This window comes from Terrapene carolina, unplaced genomic scaffold, assembly GCF_002925995.2.
Source record: "Terrapene carolina triunguis isolate 2854851 unplaced genomic scaffold, T_m_triunguis-2.0 Scaffold714, whole genome shotgun sequence".
Taxonomy (NCBI): Eukaryota; Metazoa; Chordata; order Testudines; family Emydidae; genus Terrapene; species Terrapene triunguis.
The window spans coordinates 7,325,802-7,342,454 of record NW_020665065.1 but is presented as its reverse complement, the minus strand read 5'-3'; the positions used below and the strand labels follow the sequence as shown (position 1 = coordinate 7,342,454).

At 49.5% G+C, this 16,653-nt stretch overlaps 1 protein-coding gene across 2 annotated transcripts in view; it reads right to left on the bottom strand.

The window, feature by feature from the left end:
* The window catches only part of DVL1 (dishevelled segment polarity protein 1), a 178,170-nt gene that overhangs the window by 60,887 nt on the left and 100,630 nt on the right, over positions 1–16,653 (bottom strand). For both annotated transcript variants that reach the window (XM_026660049.2, XM_026660050.2), the window contains exons 3-4: positions 12,629–12,750; positions 3,009–3,121 (exon numbers count right to left, since the gene is read on the bottom strand). In XM_026660049.2, coding sequence (XP_026515834.1) covers positions 3,009–3,121; positions 12,629–12,750 — 235 coding nt within the window. The remainder of the gene's footprint in view (positions 1–3,008; positions 3,122–12,628; positions 12,751–16,653) is intronic.

Genomic DNA, 16,653 nt, shown 5'->3' with positions numbered 1-16,653 from the left:
AGCTTCCTCACAGCTCTTTTCCACTTTCTGACCCAGACATTTAAACAGGCATTGACAAGTCTAGCGAACGTCCCCTCCAGACAGCAGCTGGGAGCCCCGCCAACCTACCTCTGCATGCTGCACAGAGGGGTGTCTATGGGGGAACAGCTCACTGCAGATCACAGAGATCAGGGGAAGGGGAAACACCCTCTGAGCTGAGCAGAGAAAAAACATACCCTCTCTCCGCTCCCTCTCCCACTACAGCCTCAGCTGTAATAATACACATCTGCCCATGGGAGCCAAGGCCTAAAACACACGCTCCCCCTACGCTGGGCTAGCGAGTGAGAAAGGGGCATGGATGAATGGAAAGGGCAACAGACATTGAAAACAGACAGGCATGGGCCCCACAGGGTATTTTTAGCTCCTTGGTCAACAGCCCTTAGGGTCTGATCCACCCAGGTGCCAAACAAGCCCTGAAGCTGGCCAGCAGGATTGAACCTTTGCTGGAAAGGACCTGACTGCATCCAACCCCTCCCACCCTAGCAGGTATCTGTGCTGGAACCAAACAGCTGGAGGGAAAGACAGCACCAGGCATTCACATAGTATGTGACGAGCAAGGGAGGGACAGACAGACACAGACAGGGAACTACATTTCGACCTAGCCGATGGGGAAAAAGGGCTATAGGGCTTTTTATCCGAACGGTGAGAAATCAGCTGCTCTGGTAGAGAGCCAGGTGACACTAGGTGGTTTGGGGCAAGTTTCCCTTTGAGATTTGGGATGTGAACCTCAATCTCAAAGCAACACGTGGGAGGCACAATCCACAGGGGCTGAAGCCGGCCAAATCAGGGACAGGAGCTCCAGGCAGAGAGGTTCTGCTGAGGTTCACACAGCTCTGGCTAAAGCACTAGAGCAGCAGGCCTTGCATCAGATCAGGGCCAGGTGGGACCCAGATCCAGTCAGACCTCAAATGAGGGGCCCGCCAGGTTAGCAGTAGAGAGCAGCAAGCAATGAAGAGAGATTCCAGCGAGTTGTCAAACTCCACATACACCTTCTGTTTCTTTGGAGTGGAGCGTCAAGAAGAGACGCAGAGCAGGCGAGTGGGGGTAAAGGAGGCCAAGAGGTCTGTCTCTTAATACTTCCTTCTTATCGAGTTCAGACTGGCATATTTAATGCAGTCGTTTCTAAAGAGATTGGGAGGGAGGGAGACAATAAACCAGCTTTAAACACACGTCGCCTTTTAACATTCTTCAAGTAACAACCTTTTGACCCAACATTGTTAGAACGTTCCCCCCTTTCCAGTGGTTTCCCAAAGGAATCTGCAGTCAGTACCATGTGAAGACAGCGCTCTGCTCCACCCGCCATTTGAGGGACATTCATTCATTCTCGGAGCCACTGACGAGTTGGGTGGTTAAATAAACAGAAAGACACCTGCTGCTGACACAATATTTATGCCCTTTTGGTCTTGTGTTTGGAGGCACTCGCAGATACTTTGGTAGGTGGGGCTGTGAGTTAAACCTACACAGGCTCAAGAGATGTCAGAGCAAAATATTCCAGAAGCAGGACAGTTTTACGCTTGATGAGCCACAACACTTAAACCTGGATATGCCAAACATTGCTTCTCTGGCAAGGAATTAAACAATAAGCTTACTTAGGTGTGTAGAGTAGAGACCACAGGATGGAATTCTACAGTTTACACACTTACCTTGGATGTGCAAGTGTTTCAAAGCCATAATCGGTGGGCATGCATGATATGCACACCCACAGCAATGTAAACCATGGCTTCCTTACTACAGATCTCAGGCTTTATCCAAACCCAACTGAAGACAATGGAAAGATCCCCATTGACTTCAATGCACTTTGGATCAGGCCCTTAGTGTATGTAGGATTTTACAGCTGGCACTTACGGCGCCCATCACGGCCACACAGAACTTCACGCACTGGGGAGTGACTCCTTCACACAATAGGCAGGGCTGTGCATACACAGGTTTACAGGTCTTGGGCTGAGTCCAGAGGCAGCACCAGCATCAAGTCTGATGAGATGTGTCAGTTACACCACTCGGGTGTTGGAGGCAGGTAAGGAGTTCGGAGGAAATCTAAGATAGCGCTGAAGGCGGTGTTCCAAGATAAACCAAGAGCTGAGAGTTGCACCAGACTACCTAAATAGAATATAGTGCATACACACCCATGACCCCAGCGAAACACCAGTGGGAGGCTGGGTGCCAATGACAGATCCGGTGTAGTTAGTGCCAGCAGCTTTTTCTGTATATGTATAAAAAAAAAGTGCTAGAACTGGTTGAAACAAAGGGGGCAAAATGATGAGACAAAAGGGGGTGGGGAATAGGCACATTTTCATCAACAACAGAAATCTGGAAAATTCTGACCAGCTCTAAAATGCCCTTTGTCTCCACTGCAATATAAATAATAAGCAAAAGCAAAGCTGGGACCCGTCTTCTAAACGTTGGAGCCATTTGTGCAAATTCCACAATAGGATTCCCCCCCACCCCCCTTCACTTCACTGGAGGGTGCTCGGGCTAACAGGAAAGTACAGGAGCTCCCGGCTTGGTAACATGCTTCCCTGTCCTTTATCACAGGGGTTCTCAACCTTTTCCTTGCTGAGGCCCCCACCCCATGCGATAAAAACTCCACAGCCCACCTGTTCCATAACAACTGGTTTGCTGCATATAAAAGCCAGGGCTGGCGTTAAGGGGGTAGCAAGCTGGGCAATTGCCTGGGGCCCCATGCCACAGGGGGCCCCACACAGCTAAATTGCTCAGGCATCGACTTTCTGCCCTGGGCCCCAGTGAGCCTAATGCCGGCCCTGCCCAGCGGACCCTCTGAAACCGGCTCACGGCCCCCCAGGGACCTCGGACCCCTGGTTGAGAACTGCTGCCACCATCTTTTTTAAAGGCACAGGAACCCAGAGCCGCCTCTCTCAGTGGGGGGGTTTCGCAACGGGGCTCCAGCTCCATCAGGGCCACAGAAAGAGAAGAACGATGCCGTAGATGGAGAAAAGGGACGTGGGGCTTACCGTCTTCATGGCCTTCCCTGTTCCTCCGCCGGTGTCTCTCTCGCCGGTGGCTAACGACCGACTCCGTTCCTGTTTCGTTGTCCAGTCCATCTCGACTGCTGGCAGCATTCGGGCTGTGAGAGACAAGGGGGCAGAAGACAGTCGGGGGTCACACACCGCCTCACTAAAACAAACCGGTCGACGCGCTTAGTGTCCAGGAAGGGTGCTGGCTTCGCAGCCCCAGAGACTGAATACAGAGGACAGGTACAACCCAGAGAGCAGCAGTGCAAGCTTCCCACAGGCTGCTCCGTGAGGGCACCCCGGGTGCTGAGCTAGAGGACGAGGGGAAAGATTGGTCTCCCTGCCTTGGGAATGCCCAGAAACCATCATCCTCTCATTGAACAAAGCAGTTTCAGACCCTCTAGTTTAGACTGTGGTCCCAATGGTCTAACAACCTTGATGTTGGGATGAGAGAGGGGATTGTTTCCACATGAATCTTAGCAGATCCATGGCATGCTTTGGAGAGGCCAGCGGGAAGGCAGCTTTGACTGGTTACACATTCACACAGCAGTTGGAGACTCCAGTCCACGTTTCCACAGCGCCCTGCCGGGAGCCTGACCATCAGGGAGGCGGCACAAACACGCCTCCGGCCAGTCTAACTCAGGTGAGAAAACACCGCAGGGACTCTTGAGGAAAGGGTCATTAGTTCTCACGTACACTTCTACCTCTGAACACAACCGCCCTCTCCCAATGCCCCTCAATATTCTCCGCAGATCGAGGATCCAAGAGACATTCACAAGAACGTCTGAGCTACTCCAGTAATGCTGACAGTCCAGCGGTGTGTTTCTCTGGAGAAGTAGCTATCGGGTCATTCTGAAAGGAGTGCTAGACACTCGCTGTCCCTCTCAGGTATCCAGAGGGTAGCCATGAGTCTCACTGCTGCAAAGCAGACACAATCCACCTGCTGCATGCACCCTCCGCTGTCGCTCACCATCCTGAGGGCTCAGTCACACGGTGCATGGGTCCCCAACCTTTACGGCAACACCCCATTTGGAGTTAGCGGCTTGCCAAAGGGCATAAACCACAACTGAGCACAGCCCCCTTTATGGCAGCCTTGCGGCCTAGGAAGACCCCAAACCCCAGAAGTCATTGCCAAGATACAGAGGAATGGAGGAAGCAGCCTAGAGCATGCTGGGACTCGCAGTCACTCCAGGCTGCAAAGCTACATTAGAGAGGAGGCTGATTGCCTGACAACACCATGTCATCCTCCAATCCTCATGTTACCTCAGGGACTGCTGTTAGAATTCAGTAGTGCAGATTCCCTCCAAACCCTTACAGAGTACTGGCCCCAAGCACTGCATTGATTCATGTTCTATTCCTCGCAGCCGATTTACCCTAGACCCTCCTCCTTCCTCCACCAGCCCATAGCCTGACCTCCCCCACCATGTTCTGCCTTTTCCCCACTGGTTCAGGGCACGAGGGAGAGAGCAGGGGAGTCAGGTTATGTTGGGTGAACAACGTCAAGGGGCAAGAGCGGAAAAGGGGCCAGTTAGGATTTAACAAAGCCAAAGCCCTGCCCATCTCTGGGCAGCTGAAAGCGCTCCGCTTCCCTCTTCTGCGACAGCGCCTCCAGGAGCCACCTGTCCACTCCAGCAATTTGCCAGTGCCCAGATTGTCAGTGGAAACGTTGGTATGTAAGTCAGGGAAGAATTCGGCCTCTAAGACTTAAGGCCACAGTATGAATCTAGACAAAACGGAGCAATACTGGCTCCCTACTCCCAGTCTTCAGGGGGCTGCTCCTCAATACAGCTAAGCAAGGTTGCCCATCACCCCTAGTTTAAATAACTAAGCCAAACTGCAGCCTTTGCTAGCCAGTCACTGGGGCTGTAATACAGAGCACTGTGCATATAACCCTGTTTACGAGCAACCGTCTGTTTCAAGACCACTGCTGAGGAAATGCCAAAGTGAAGCTGATCGGAGCAGAGGGGGTGTGCTCCCCCACCCCCCCAAACAGCATTAGCTTGGCTGCATACTTCTCCCTTCAGGCTCAATGTGTTTTATGGCGCTCTGTCATTCTTACGTTTCATAAACGGCACCGGAGCACTCATGTGGAAGGCAATAAGAAAAGCCTCCCAGAGGCCATAGCTCATTTTAATGGACTGATTTGTGGAAATTGCCCTGTAGCTCCTGAGAACGCCGACAGAGCAGGATCTGACGTAGCAACGCGCCACTGTGCAGCTAGGGGCTGGAATGGCTTCCCTGAGAAAGGGTCGCCCCCCGCAGCCCCCTCAGATACCCACCCATCAAACAAGCAGCCGCGGCTTGCGGACACGCCATGCAGCTGAGAGTTACGTTTCATGTGCGTCTCTCAGTAATTGCTTTTACGGCCATCATCGCAATAGTATCCCAGCTAGACACAGCCATTAACAGATTTATTCTCACGACACCCCGGGAGGTAAGAAAGTGCTATCATCCCCCTCTTATAGATGGGGAAGCGAGGCGTAGAGTCTAAAGGTATGTCTACACTTTGAGCTGGTAGTAAATTCCAGCCGAGGAGACATACCCGCGCTAGCTAAAACTCCAGTTTGAGGAGACAAATTACCTCTAAGGGTAGATGTACCCCCAGAGACTTGCCCAGGTCACACAGGGTGTCCGTGGCATAGCTGGGAATCGAACCCAGGTCTTCAGAGTCTTGGTTGAGGGCCCTACCTGGCAGGTCTCCCCTTGCTTCCCTCAGATTGCTGCATTAGTATTTTGGGGTGCTTTTCACCAAAGGATCTCAAATGGAACAGCCTTGCTTCACCAATAGATAAAATAAGGCACAAAGTAATTGCTAATTTGGGGGGGTCCAATTTTTGACACCCTATGGTAGGGTCTGAATTCCAGCAGCGCTGAAAATTTGCAGCTCCCGTTGATCTCAACAGGAGATGGGGGATGTCATCTCTGCTGAAAATTAGGCCCTGATGCAGTCAGGGCCGGCTCCAGGGATTTGGCCACCCCAAGCAGGCAAAAAAAAAAAAAGCCGTGATCGCGATCTGTGGCGGCAATTCAGCGGGAGGTCCTTCGCTCCGAGTGGGGTGAGGGACCATCCGCCGAATTGCCGCCGAATAGCTGGACGTGCCGCCCCTCCCCGAAGTGGCCGCCCCAAGCACCTGCTTGCCAAGCTGGTGCCTGGAGCCGGCCCTGGATGCAGTATGTCTAAAGTTGAGCATGCAAGAATGGAAGCACCCAAAATCAGAGGCCATATTTTAAAACGTGGGCTCAAAAGAGAGCCAGAAATACATCCCGGATCTCTCTAGTCCCAGGTCCTTGTCTGAACCACTAGAAAACTCCGTCGTTGCCACCAATGCGCTGAATGACAGTCCAGTAACATGAAATATTGGTCTTAGGGACCAAAAAAAAAAGTTTTACAAAAATCACACTAGTTACACCTCAGCAATACATGTTCCAACACTGACTCACCACTTTGTCCTTATCAGAGACTGAATGGATCGCTCTAGTCTAATAGCAGATCAAGAGAGGATAAATTGCATACAGAAAATGCAATAAAATGGATACAGTTAATGACATTATGGAAGTGCTCTATTGATTACATGGATTCAAAAGGCAAAACTGTTATACAACTACTGTAGACCATCAAGGGAGCTGAACAGCGTATGTGTAATAAGTGTATAGAGGACTTAAAAGAGGGCTAAAAGTCAATTATATGGGCACCTATTTAACACTAATTTTCTTTCTTTTCCCGGGGGTTTCTGTTTTATGTTCCACACGATGGTGAATTGGGGTAAAACCATTACATGAAACAGGTTAATCTTACTCAGCCACTCCATAGCAGCTTCCAGCTGAGGCTCTCATACATTTTGCAAACACTAGTTAAGCCCCATATTGGTGGGGGCAAAAACTCCTTTTAGCTCCCACCAATATGCCCCATGGGGAAGGGAATTAGGTCCCCAAATGAAATTTGGCCACCAGTTCAACCTCTACATGCACCAAAGGGGCTCAGAGAAGCATCCTAACATTTGGATACTTAGAGGAACAGAAAACTCTGCACCGTTTGAGTTTGCTCCTAACTACCATAGTACAGAGGGCCATGAGGTACAGTGGATAAAGTACCGGATTGGGACTCTGGAGATCTGAGTTCTATCCCAATCCTGCCACTACCTCAAGAGAAGGGATTTAATTGTTCTGTGCCTCCGTTTCTCAATCTGTGCATGGGAGATTATGTTTACCCAGCTGTGCACTGTGCTTTCAGACCAGGGGATGAAAGATGGTTAATGTGAAATACTAGCAATAATCTACAGAGGTGCCTCTCAGATCTCGGCAGTTATGCCGCAGACCGGGACATACACCGAGAAAAAAGGAGACAAAAGCAGTACCAGGTCGACCAAAACACCAAGCTCTGTAAAAACAGTGCCTAACTTAAAGCTGATCCTTGACAGCCAGAAATTGCTCAAGCAGCATATGCTGCGGAAGGAATCCCCAGCTGAAGAAACACAGGAGATGCCCTGCCAGTTTCACATGTGTGCCTATCTCTGTTGCTAGAATGAGCCGGGCACGTCAAACAGAAAGCGCAGGACAAGGGAATTCAAGAGACACAAGCACGCCGCTCGGCGCCGATGCTAGTTCTTTTCCGCGGGAGCTGTAAAAATTAAATTCTTTGAGGGGAAAAGGCTGGTGCCTGAGCAGTCCTCTCTTTCCATAGTGAGAAACCCAGGACAACAATCAAAGGCTGCATCAAATCCTCCTCACTCAAACCCCCATGGGGACAACTGCAGGCAGGAAACCCACAAGATTTCTATGGACTTTCCTCAGGGTAGAAATTCAGAAGGGACCATGCTAGCTGCTTCCAAACCTGAGTAAGTGGACCCCCAATGCCGCTTTGCCGAGGTGTTTTAGTCATGACCAACAGTTCCTCTTGCTGCTACAGTCCTGCACCCCCACAGCTGTGCCACCATGCTTCAGTCCTGAGCCACAATCCCGCCCGGGATGCTAGACTGGGAACTGGATATGAATTATAACAACGTGACAGCTGCGTGGTCAAACCGGGACTTGCCCGACACCAACAGACTCCCTTCGCTTGTGGCCTAAGCTGATGCGGGCATGCACCCTGTGTAAAACACAACATGACAGTCCTGCTGAAATCGCCTCCTGCAGCTGTGCACCACACACTTCCCTTTGATGAAGGAGCTGCACTTAAGTATCCATCACACACAGAGGCCCCGATTCGGGACAGGACTTCAGCATGTGCTTAAGTCCCAAAGGCACCTCACCATGACCTGAAGCGCTGTCCTGAACAGGAGTGCTTTTCTCTTTTGGGTCCACTTATCACAGGGGGGAAGGGGAGCAGGGGGAAAAGAAAGATTTCCTTCCTTTGTCCCTAAACAAAGATGGGCATCAGCCGGTTTTCCAGGCCTTCGTCAGTCAACCTCAGCAGCACCATCTAGTGAGCGCAGGCAGTTAGCATGCATTGCTACACAGCTCACTGGTGATCGGACACTCAAAGGCTGCCTGAGAAATCTCTGCCTTGGAACGGCGGCACTGCTGGTGGCTCTTTAATCGCCACTGGGCTGTCAGGTTTACTTGCCAACGTGAAAGGAGCACGCCATGGATGTGTGAGGGCAGGGATACCGGGCCAGGCCCTCCACTGGGGTAAATCAGCATTGCTCCATTGATGTGACTGGAGCGATGCCAATTTACACCCTTCTGAGTAAGTGACCCCAGCTTGTAGTGCCAGGTTCTGGGCAAAGCTCTGAAGTGATCATTTTCTAATCAGATTTGCTTCCCCAGTATCCAAGAGCCTCACAATCTTTAGTGTGTTGCTCCTCACAGCCCCCCTGGGAAGCCAGGCAGGGGTACTGTCGTGCATTTGGTGAGCACAGGCTATGCCGACAGGAGAGTGCTCAGAATAATTACTCCACCTCAACGAGAGGCAGAAGCTATGTTGGCAGAAGAGCGTCTCCCACAGACTGAGCGAGGTGTGGACAACGCGCTAAGTCGATCTAACTTATGCCGCTCAGGGAGGTGGCTTTTTCACACCCCTGAGCGACATTACTATTGCTTAAATTGATGTAAGTTTAGACAAGCCCTGTGGCACAGAAAGATTAAGTGACTTGGCCAAGATCACACAGGAAGTCGGTGGCAGAACAGGGAATTGAGCCCAGGTCTCCGGAGTTGCAGACTAGAGTTCTAACCACTGGACCGTCCTCCAGGCAGCTGAATTAACACCACACAAAAGCAACGTGTTATTTGTGCCCTCACTGAGCTGCTCGTGGTGCCAAGCAACTGCATTCAAATACAATGAAAAGCATCAGAAAAAAAATAACCTTTTTGAATCCAGCCAAAAATAAATCCGAAGGTCAGTCTCTTTAGTTGATCCAAGAGAAGGTTAGAGGTGACTTTATCACTCTCTACAAGTAGCTACACGGGGCAGATGTCTGATAGCGGGTAGCTCTTTAATCTAGCAGAAAGTGGCTGGAAGCGGATGCTAAAGAAATTCAGACTAGAAATAAGGCACAGCTCTTTAGCAGGGAGGATAACTGTCCATTGGGACAACTTACCTAGGGGTGTGTTGGGTTCTCCGTCACTTGCAGGCTTTTGAAATCAAGATGGGATGTCTTTCTACAAGATATGCCCTAGCTAAGTAAAAGTTCTTGGCTTGATGCAGAGGTTACTGGGCGAGGTTCTCTGGCCCGTGCTAGGCAGGAAGTCAAACAAGAGGATCAGACCAGTCCCTGCTGGCTTTAAAATCTACAACTATGAAATAGAAAAAGGAACTGACGCAGGTATCCGGGGTGGGGGCGGGGAGCAATTCCTACCCTAAAAAGCCCTCCCCTTGCAGAGGCCTGCTGGCCTGGGACGAAAGGGGAATCCCAGGCCAGCAGGCGGAGTGCAAGTGCAGAGATCTGTCAATGACAGGCTGCTACAGAACTGAACCGCAAACCTCTCAGACTTCAGGGGAAGAACTCGGCTTTTAAAACAACTCGTCTACCAACTTCAAGCCGACCCACCATGGTGCTTCCCAGGACCCTCTGCTCAGCAGCTGGCCAACGTTCCTGCATTCTCCCGGTCTGCTGAGGCCAACCCCAGCCAAGGCCAGCACTCCAGGCAGCAGGAGCAAGCGTACACAATGATGGGCCACACACTTGGCAGTTCCCCCTCTCCTCACACACTCCCATGGCCGCCCACCCCACCATACCCTCATTAGGCCATTGCTCCACTGGGCCAAAAAAGCCAAGCACTTGCATTTCTTCTCCATCCCCGGTTTGTTCAGACAGCTGGCTAAACGCCTCCGTGTGCAGCGACAGCAAGTGTTGTCTAGTAGTCAGAACACAAGCCTGGGAGCCAGGACCTCCCGGCTCCTCTGCCTGACTCACCGTGTGAGACCTTGGGCAAGCCACGTCACCTCGTTGTGTCTCAGTTTGCCCAGCTGTGAAATGGGGATATCAGCCCCGACTTCCCAGGGGCGCTGGGAAGCATGATGCCCCATTGACAAAGTTCTGGGCGTTCGACAGATGGCAGCAGGTGCAATAGAAGAGCACAGCTGAATAAAACGGCATCTTTAAAGCACAGGGGCTAAAAACAGAGAGTGCTGCACGCGTGACCCTGTGCCTCGAGTTTCAGGGGGGTGTTTTTAAAGGTCCAGTTAAAGTGTTCTAAAACCATCACATATTTCTATATATCGGTCAGGAAGAAAAAACTAGTTCTGCTCGCAGGTCACGTGACTGCAATTGTACAGGCTACTCGCCTGCAAGGAAAGCAAAGCTTGGTCACAAGAGGGCAGCATAACCCTTGCAAGAAATGCAGGCAAGGTGAGTATTCCCTGGGATGTCTTGTCCCCTCCAGAATACAGCTGGGTGCTAAGCCCCTCCACCCAGATAACGGGCTCTCCCAGGCAACAGACAACCCAGAAAGCAGGGGTGGGGGAAGGAGGAGGGAACATGAGAACAGCAGGAAAGGACAGTGGGTTTGTCTCTTTGAATATTGAGTCACTGGCTCACCGGCATTGGGGTTCGGCTCCCGCCCCATCCTTACTGGGGACCTGTTAATGTCACCAATGCAGAGCCAAATGCCAAGGGCAGGGTCAGCAGCGGAACAAATGGAACAGCTGTTAACCCCTCTGCGCCAGGGGCTGCCTGCCATTCGGGCCTTGCAGCACAAAGCCTGTCAAAGAAGCGAAGCGGAGAGATGTCCTGGCATCAGCACGGGGCATCTGGGTTGCCAGGCACAAGGAGAGGCCAGAGGCACTGAGAGCTCACTTGGCTTCCGAGAGAATAAAACAGGCAAACACGAGGGTTTCAGGCAGCGGGTTGTTCACTTGATCAGGCCGGATTGGTCAATATAGCAAGAGAAACAGCGCTGAATTTTGAGCTAGATAAGCCTGGGACTGATAGCCCTAGAGACTGATGGCTTCTGTTTTTCTGAAGGGAGGCAGAATGGTCTGGAGGTCAGAGCAAGGGGGGAGAGGGGTCAGAATTCCTGGGTTCTGTTCGCACTATGGTTAGAGCATGGGTCTGGGTGTCTGGCACTTTGCTTTCTAGTTCTGATGCTGATACTAACTTGACCTTGGGGAAAACGCCACTTCACTTCTCTGTGCGTCGGATTTCCCAGCGGTTTAACTCACATCAGAAGTGAGAATAATTCACTCTGTTGACAAATGGTGAGGGGCTTGAGAGCCAAGATTCGGATCCAGATTCCAACCACCCCAAAGGACTGGTGCACAGGGCGGCAGTTTTGAATCTGGGTTTGGGAGTTGGATTCGCTGGGTTACAGGGAAAGGAACCAACAGCAAAATTCAGGACTGCACTGATCTGGGGTTTCAGTTCAGGCCCAAATCTAAAACTACAGGGCAGAATCTCAGCTCTCAAGCACAGCTAGCCTTTGGGGGGAAATACTTGCTGTTCCCTGGAACAGATCAGAAGGATCACTGGATACTTTAAGAATCAGAGCGGTAGCCGTGTTAGTCTGGATCTGCAAAAAGCAACAAAGTCCATCTGACAAAGTGAGTATTCACTCACGAAAGCTTATGCTCCAATACATCTGTTAGTCTATAAGGTGCCACAAGACTCTTTGTCGCTGGATACTTTAAAATAGCATACAAAAGACTATGGTCCGGATCTTGCTCTCAGTCCCCACTCAAGTCAATGGAGTCATTCTAGATTTACACTGGCAGGATCTGGCCCTATACGTATTCCTGCAGGTAACGAGGCTGCTATTCCACCAACGTACGTTGCATTACATACAGTCGGGGTGATAGCGTGGGGGCAGGGAGCATTATTCCTTATGCAAATTGCTGCTTATTATAATAACGTTCTGCTGCCCGTGTGTGCTACATAATTATATGGCACGCGGTAATAAAAGGTTGTCATCCACATGCCACACAAAGCATTTACATTCCTCCCTTTCTCTCCCCCACGGTGGGTTTCAAAATGATGAGCAATACGGTAACTTCATTTCAATGATCACATTTTTCCTCCCATCCCCCTTTTTATTCCCCAATGAGCACAGCATTATCAAAAACAAAACAGGGGGGGAAGCACCTAACCCCAGATACTGAGAGCCAGGGAAGGGGAAGGCAGAGAGGTGGGGGAAGAGCCAGGCAAGTATTTTGCATCCCTTGATTAGAAAGCATAGCTTGGCCTTACTGAAACGAGGGAGGCCGTGAGTCTCCGATGCCACCTGTTCTCTCGATGGGAGGAGGGAGGTCCGTGTGGCTTTCAGTGCACTGGGAGCCTGTGTCGGAGTGGGAGCTTTCAGCCAGGACCAGCTGCAATAGAAAAAAAAAATAAGGGAGAATTAGATACGCTCATACAGGTTTCCATGCCCTGACGTAAGGCGCTCAACTGCCCTCGATAGGTACCCTATGAATGTCTAGATAGATTAGAGGAGTGTTTCCCAAACTGGGGTTCGTGAACCCCTGGGGGTTCATGAAATGTTACAGGGGGTTCTCGGGGGGAAATTCCCTAATGGCGGACAGAGCTGTCCCTAGGGACCCCGGGCAGCATGGGACGCTGAGGAGACTTAACCTTCAAGACTCCTTATAAGAAATGGAAAGGAAGGTGGATATTTTTTGCTGTTTTTAAAATTAAATAGGCAGCTAGTATTATTTTTAAAATTATTATGAAGAACAAATTTAAGCTTTGTTGTAATGTGCGTAGTTTGCCTGGACTGCTCAAGACCTGAATGCTTGTGTAGGAGGAACTCTTTGAGTTGGCTTCTTAAATACCTTCATGCTGTTTCACATCTGATACTCCTTGATGAAACATAGGAGCCTTGTCTTATAACAGGCTTATTCAAAGTGATACAAGCTACAAAAGTGAGATCTTGGAAGAGTGTTGCCATTTTCATAATGTAATAAAAATACTATAATGATAAATAATAATTAATAATACATAGTGTGTAATAAACAGGTCACAAAAACAAATTTTATATTTCCAAGATCACTGCTTTTATAATTTATACTCAGGTAAAGGAGAAAATCCCTGGAAATATTCATTTTTCAGAGGGGGTTCACGAGACTTGACATTTTAGTGAAAGGGGTTCTCAGGTTGTTAAAGTTTGAGAACCACTGGAGAGGGAGAGAGAACTGCTTGGCATCAGATTTTGATGGCTCTTTGACAATCTTTCACAAAAGCCAGATCACTTTGGGTCCGAACATGAAATTGAAACTGGTAGAGATTCGTGCAAAGCCCTTACGAGACCCACAAACCTGCAGCTGACTCAAAGCAAGACTGACGTTGCTGGGCGGGGAATGCGTTTTGAGAAACTTCTGCAGCGTCCTTTGAGTTTCCTAAGGAAACTTGTGACCCTTAGCAGGTCACAGGGCCTGAACAAAACCCCTGGAATCCTCACAGGCCTTCAGGAACCCTTAGGAAACGCATGCCCATGAATGCACTGGGGGACTTTGCAGAACGCCCTGCCTTCAGTGACTGCTTTACCACCACGGGTTCAATCAACCCCCCGTGTTCACAAGGAAAATCAAAGGCTGCAAAATCACATGGCCCAAACACAAGGAATTTCTCTGTCAGTTCCCGTGGCAAGCGCTTGTGTGCGAGCTGCTGAAGACTGCGGATTGGATCCCGGCTGTATGCACATAGCCATGGTTTGTTACACAGACACCCCCAAACACTGGGGAAAACATTCAGAATCTGGGTCCAGATCCAATTCCATGGCTAGCCATTATGTTTATACAAAAATCCCAGCCTGGACACCTGGGAACTTTAGGAGGTAGACCTGAAATCCCAAGCTGGGTCTGAGTTTTGTGATTTAGGCCCATTTCCATTATAAATGTCAAGGTCATTCCTCAACAATGCCATAAAATCCTCATACAGGCAGAAACAAATTGCAGCCAATTTAAAAATCCAGAGGATCCCTAAAGATTCGGGGTTTTTTTTTTTTTTTGCTTCGCAGGCTGTGTGCTCTCAATAGTCCATAATGGCCTGAAACCTTCTGTAAAACAAGGTTGCTATAAACGACTGCGTACAAAACCCCTTTAATACCGACATCTGCATTCATGGGAGCTACAGGCTGCTGGCAGGCAGCCAGCCAGGGGAGCGGGGAAGGATGCAAAGGACTCCACATAGAACACTCACGTGAAAATGGGTAATTGAAGAAAAGCTACAGCAATCAATCTTCTCACCACAAATAACAGGCAGCTAGACACAGCCCGGTGTGTCTGAGGCTTATTATACATTCCATTCTCATTACAGGGGTGTATAAATTCTGCAGATAACCACCATGCTGCCGCTTCTCATTTTCAACTTCCTATCGACGGGAGGAAGCCTCGTGTATATGGATAACAGGGATGTTAGGGTTACATGAAAGACGCATTGGGTCCAGTCCTGTTCCACCAAACTCAGCGGATGAAACTCCCATGGGCTTTTGCACCTGCAGAATCAGGCCCTTTGAGAGTGAGCCAATCAAGTAATGGATATACTGGATCTAAACAAATGGATTCCCCTAAATTCCCTTGTTCCTAACTCAGAACCTTATATTGACGGACACTGGAGGACGTTTGAAGTTGGTTGGAGACTTATACTAACCAAATCTGATTTATCCAGCTGCCTCGTATCTACGTTTCCATAGTCTCCAAGGTTTTGGAGGCCAATGTCTTTCAGTCTATTCCCCATCACCACCACCCTTTTTTTGGTAGAGCCAGGTGAAGCAAGGGCTACTTCCGTCTTTATAAAACCTTACTAGCATTGGAGAAAGCCACGGTTAAAGCACACGACTGGGAATCAGATAATCCAGGTTCAATTCCTGGCTCTGACGGGGATTCTGTGTAGCCTTAAATGAGTCACTTCATTTCTCCATGCTTCAGGTTTTCCCCTCAGGCTGGTGCGAGCTTAAATTCATTCATTAATGATTGTAAATTGATTTGCAGCCCTTGGGTGGAAGGGGCCATAGCTGGATAAAGGACACTTACAATCAAACCAGAAGCAGTTTGGACCCAGCTTCCATTCCAAATTAACTCCTGATGTTTGGGGATTTCAGATTAACGGGTCCAGTTTTGCTCCAACTTTATTTCCAACAGAAAGGGGCAAAAATAGGAGCAATATTTTTGTTTTAAAATATAGATTAGATTTATTGATTATTATTACTGTAAGGAAACAGCCCCTCGTCCCACGCTATCCAGGCCTCCACACATAAATTGGAGAACGCAGGAGGCAAAAAGGCTTGAAAACTTGTTCCATTTTTTGTTCACAATGGAACTTGTGCAAACTCCTCCCATTGCAGGATTTTATTTATAGTGTGGTCACGCCTCGAGGCCCAAAAGGAGGAGAACAGAGTCCTGTTATGCTCAGCCCCTGTACGCACACAGCAAAAGCTTACAGGCCAAACAGACAATACCCAGGGTGGGAGAAAGGCAGTAAAATGGGAAACTGAGGCACAGAGCAACGAGGTGACTTGTCTAAGGGTCACACACGGCGTGCGTGGCAGAAACAGGAATTAATCTGGGATCTTCTGAGACCCACCCAGTGCCTTGACTGTGAGAGAGCATCCTTCAGCTTCGTTTCATCAGGACCATTTTGTCCAGCGACAGGGAATTTGGATTAACCAGAAATGGCACTGAGGACATTTCTTTCACATGGGCCACTGATCAGACGAGATGCCGACCATGAGCTCCACTTGAACTAGTCACCTAGAGGCGAAGGGGCCCATATCCTATTACCAATCCCCTAAACCATCTAAATCCCCTTGCCCAGCCCCTTCACACAACATGATTAAGAAGCCTTTTAATTAAGTAGATGCGCTAATACCAACTCAGATTATCACCTCTCACTGAGAGGCCAAAGGTCTCCGTCTCTCTCCATTTGTAACGGGGCATAAAAGCTAAACACAGCATAAACGAGCTTGACCGTAATTGGTTAATTTATCAAAGGCTAATCCTAATATAATTCTTGGGTAAATACTAGCCATCAGTGCAAATGGTGGGGGGGAGGAGGGAGGAAAACCGGTGGTCCTGGCAGGCAGCACGCAGTCCCGAAGGGGAATAGATCATAGTAACAAGCAGGCAAGAGAGAGATGGACACAAAAAGGAGCAGTTTGAATACAAAACGGTTCTTCGGAGCCAGCTATATTACTCATCAGACTCGTACATCACCCAAAGCGAGAGCAACGGGGGAAAATATGGAAGCGACACATCGCACGAGTGATCCAAATAACATGC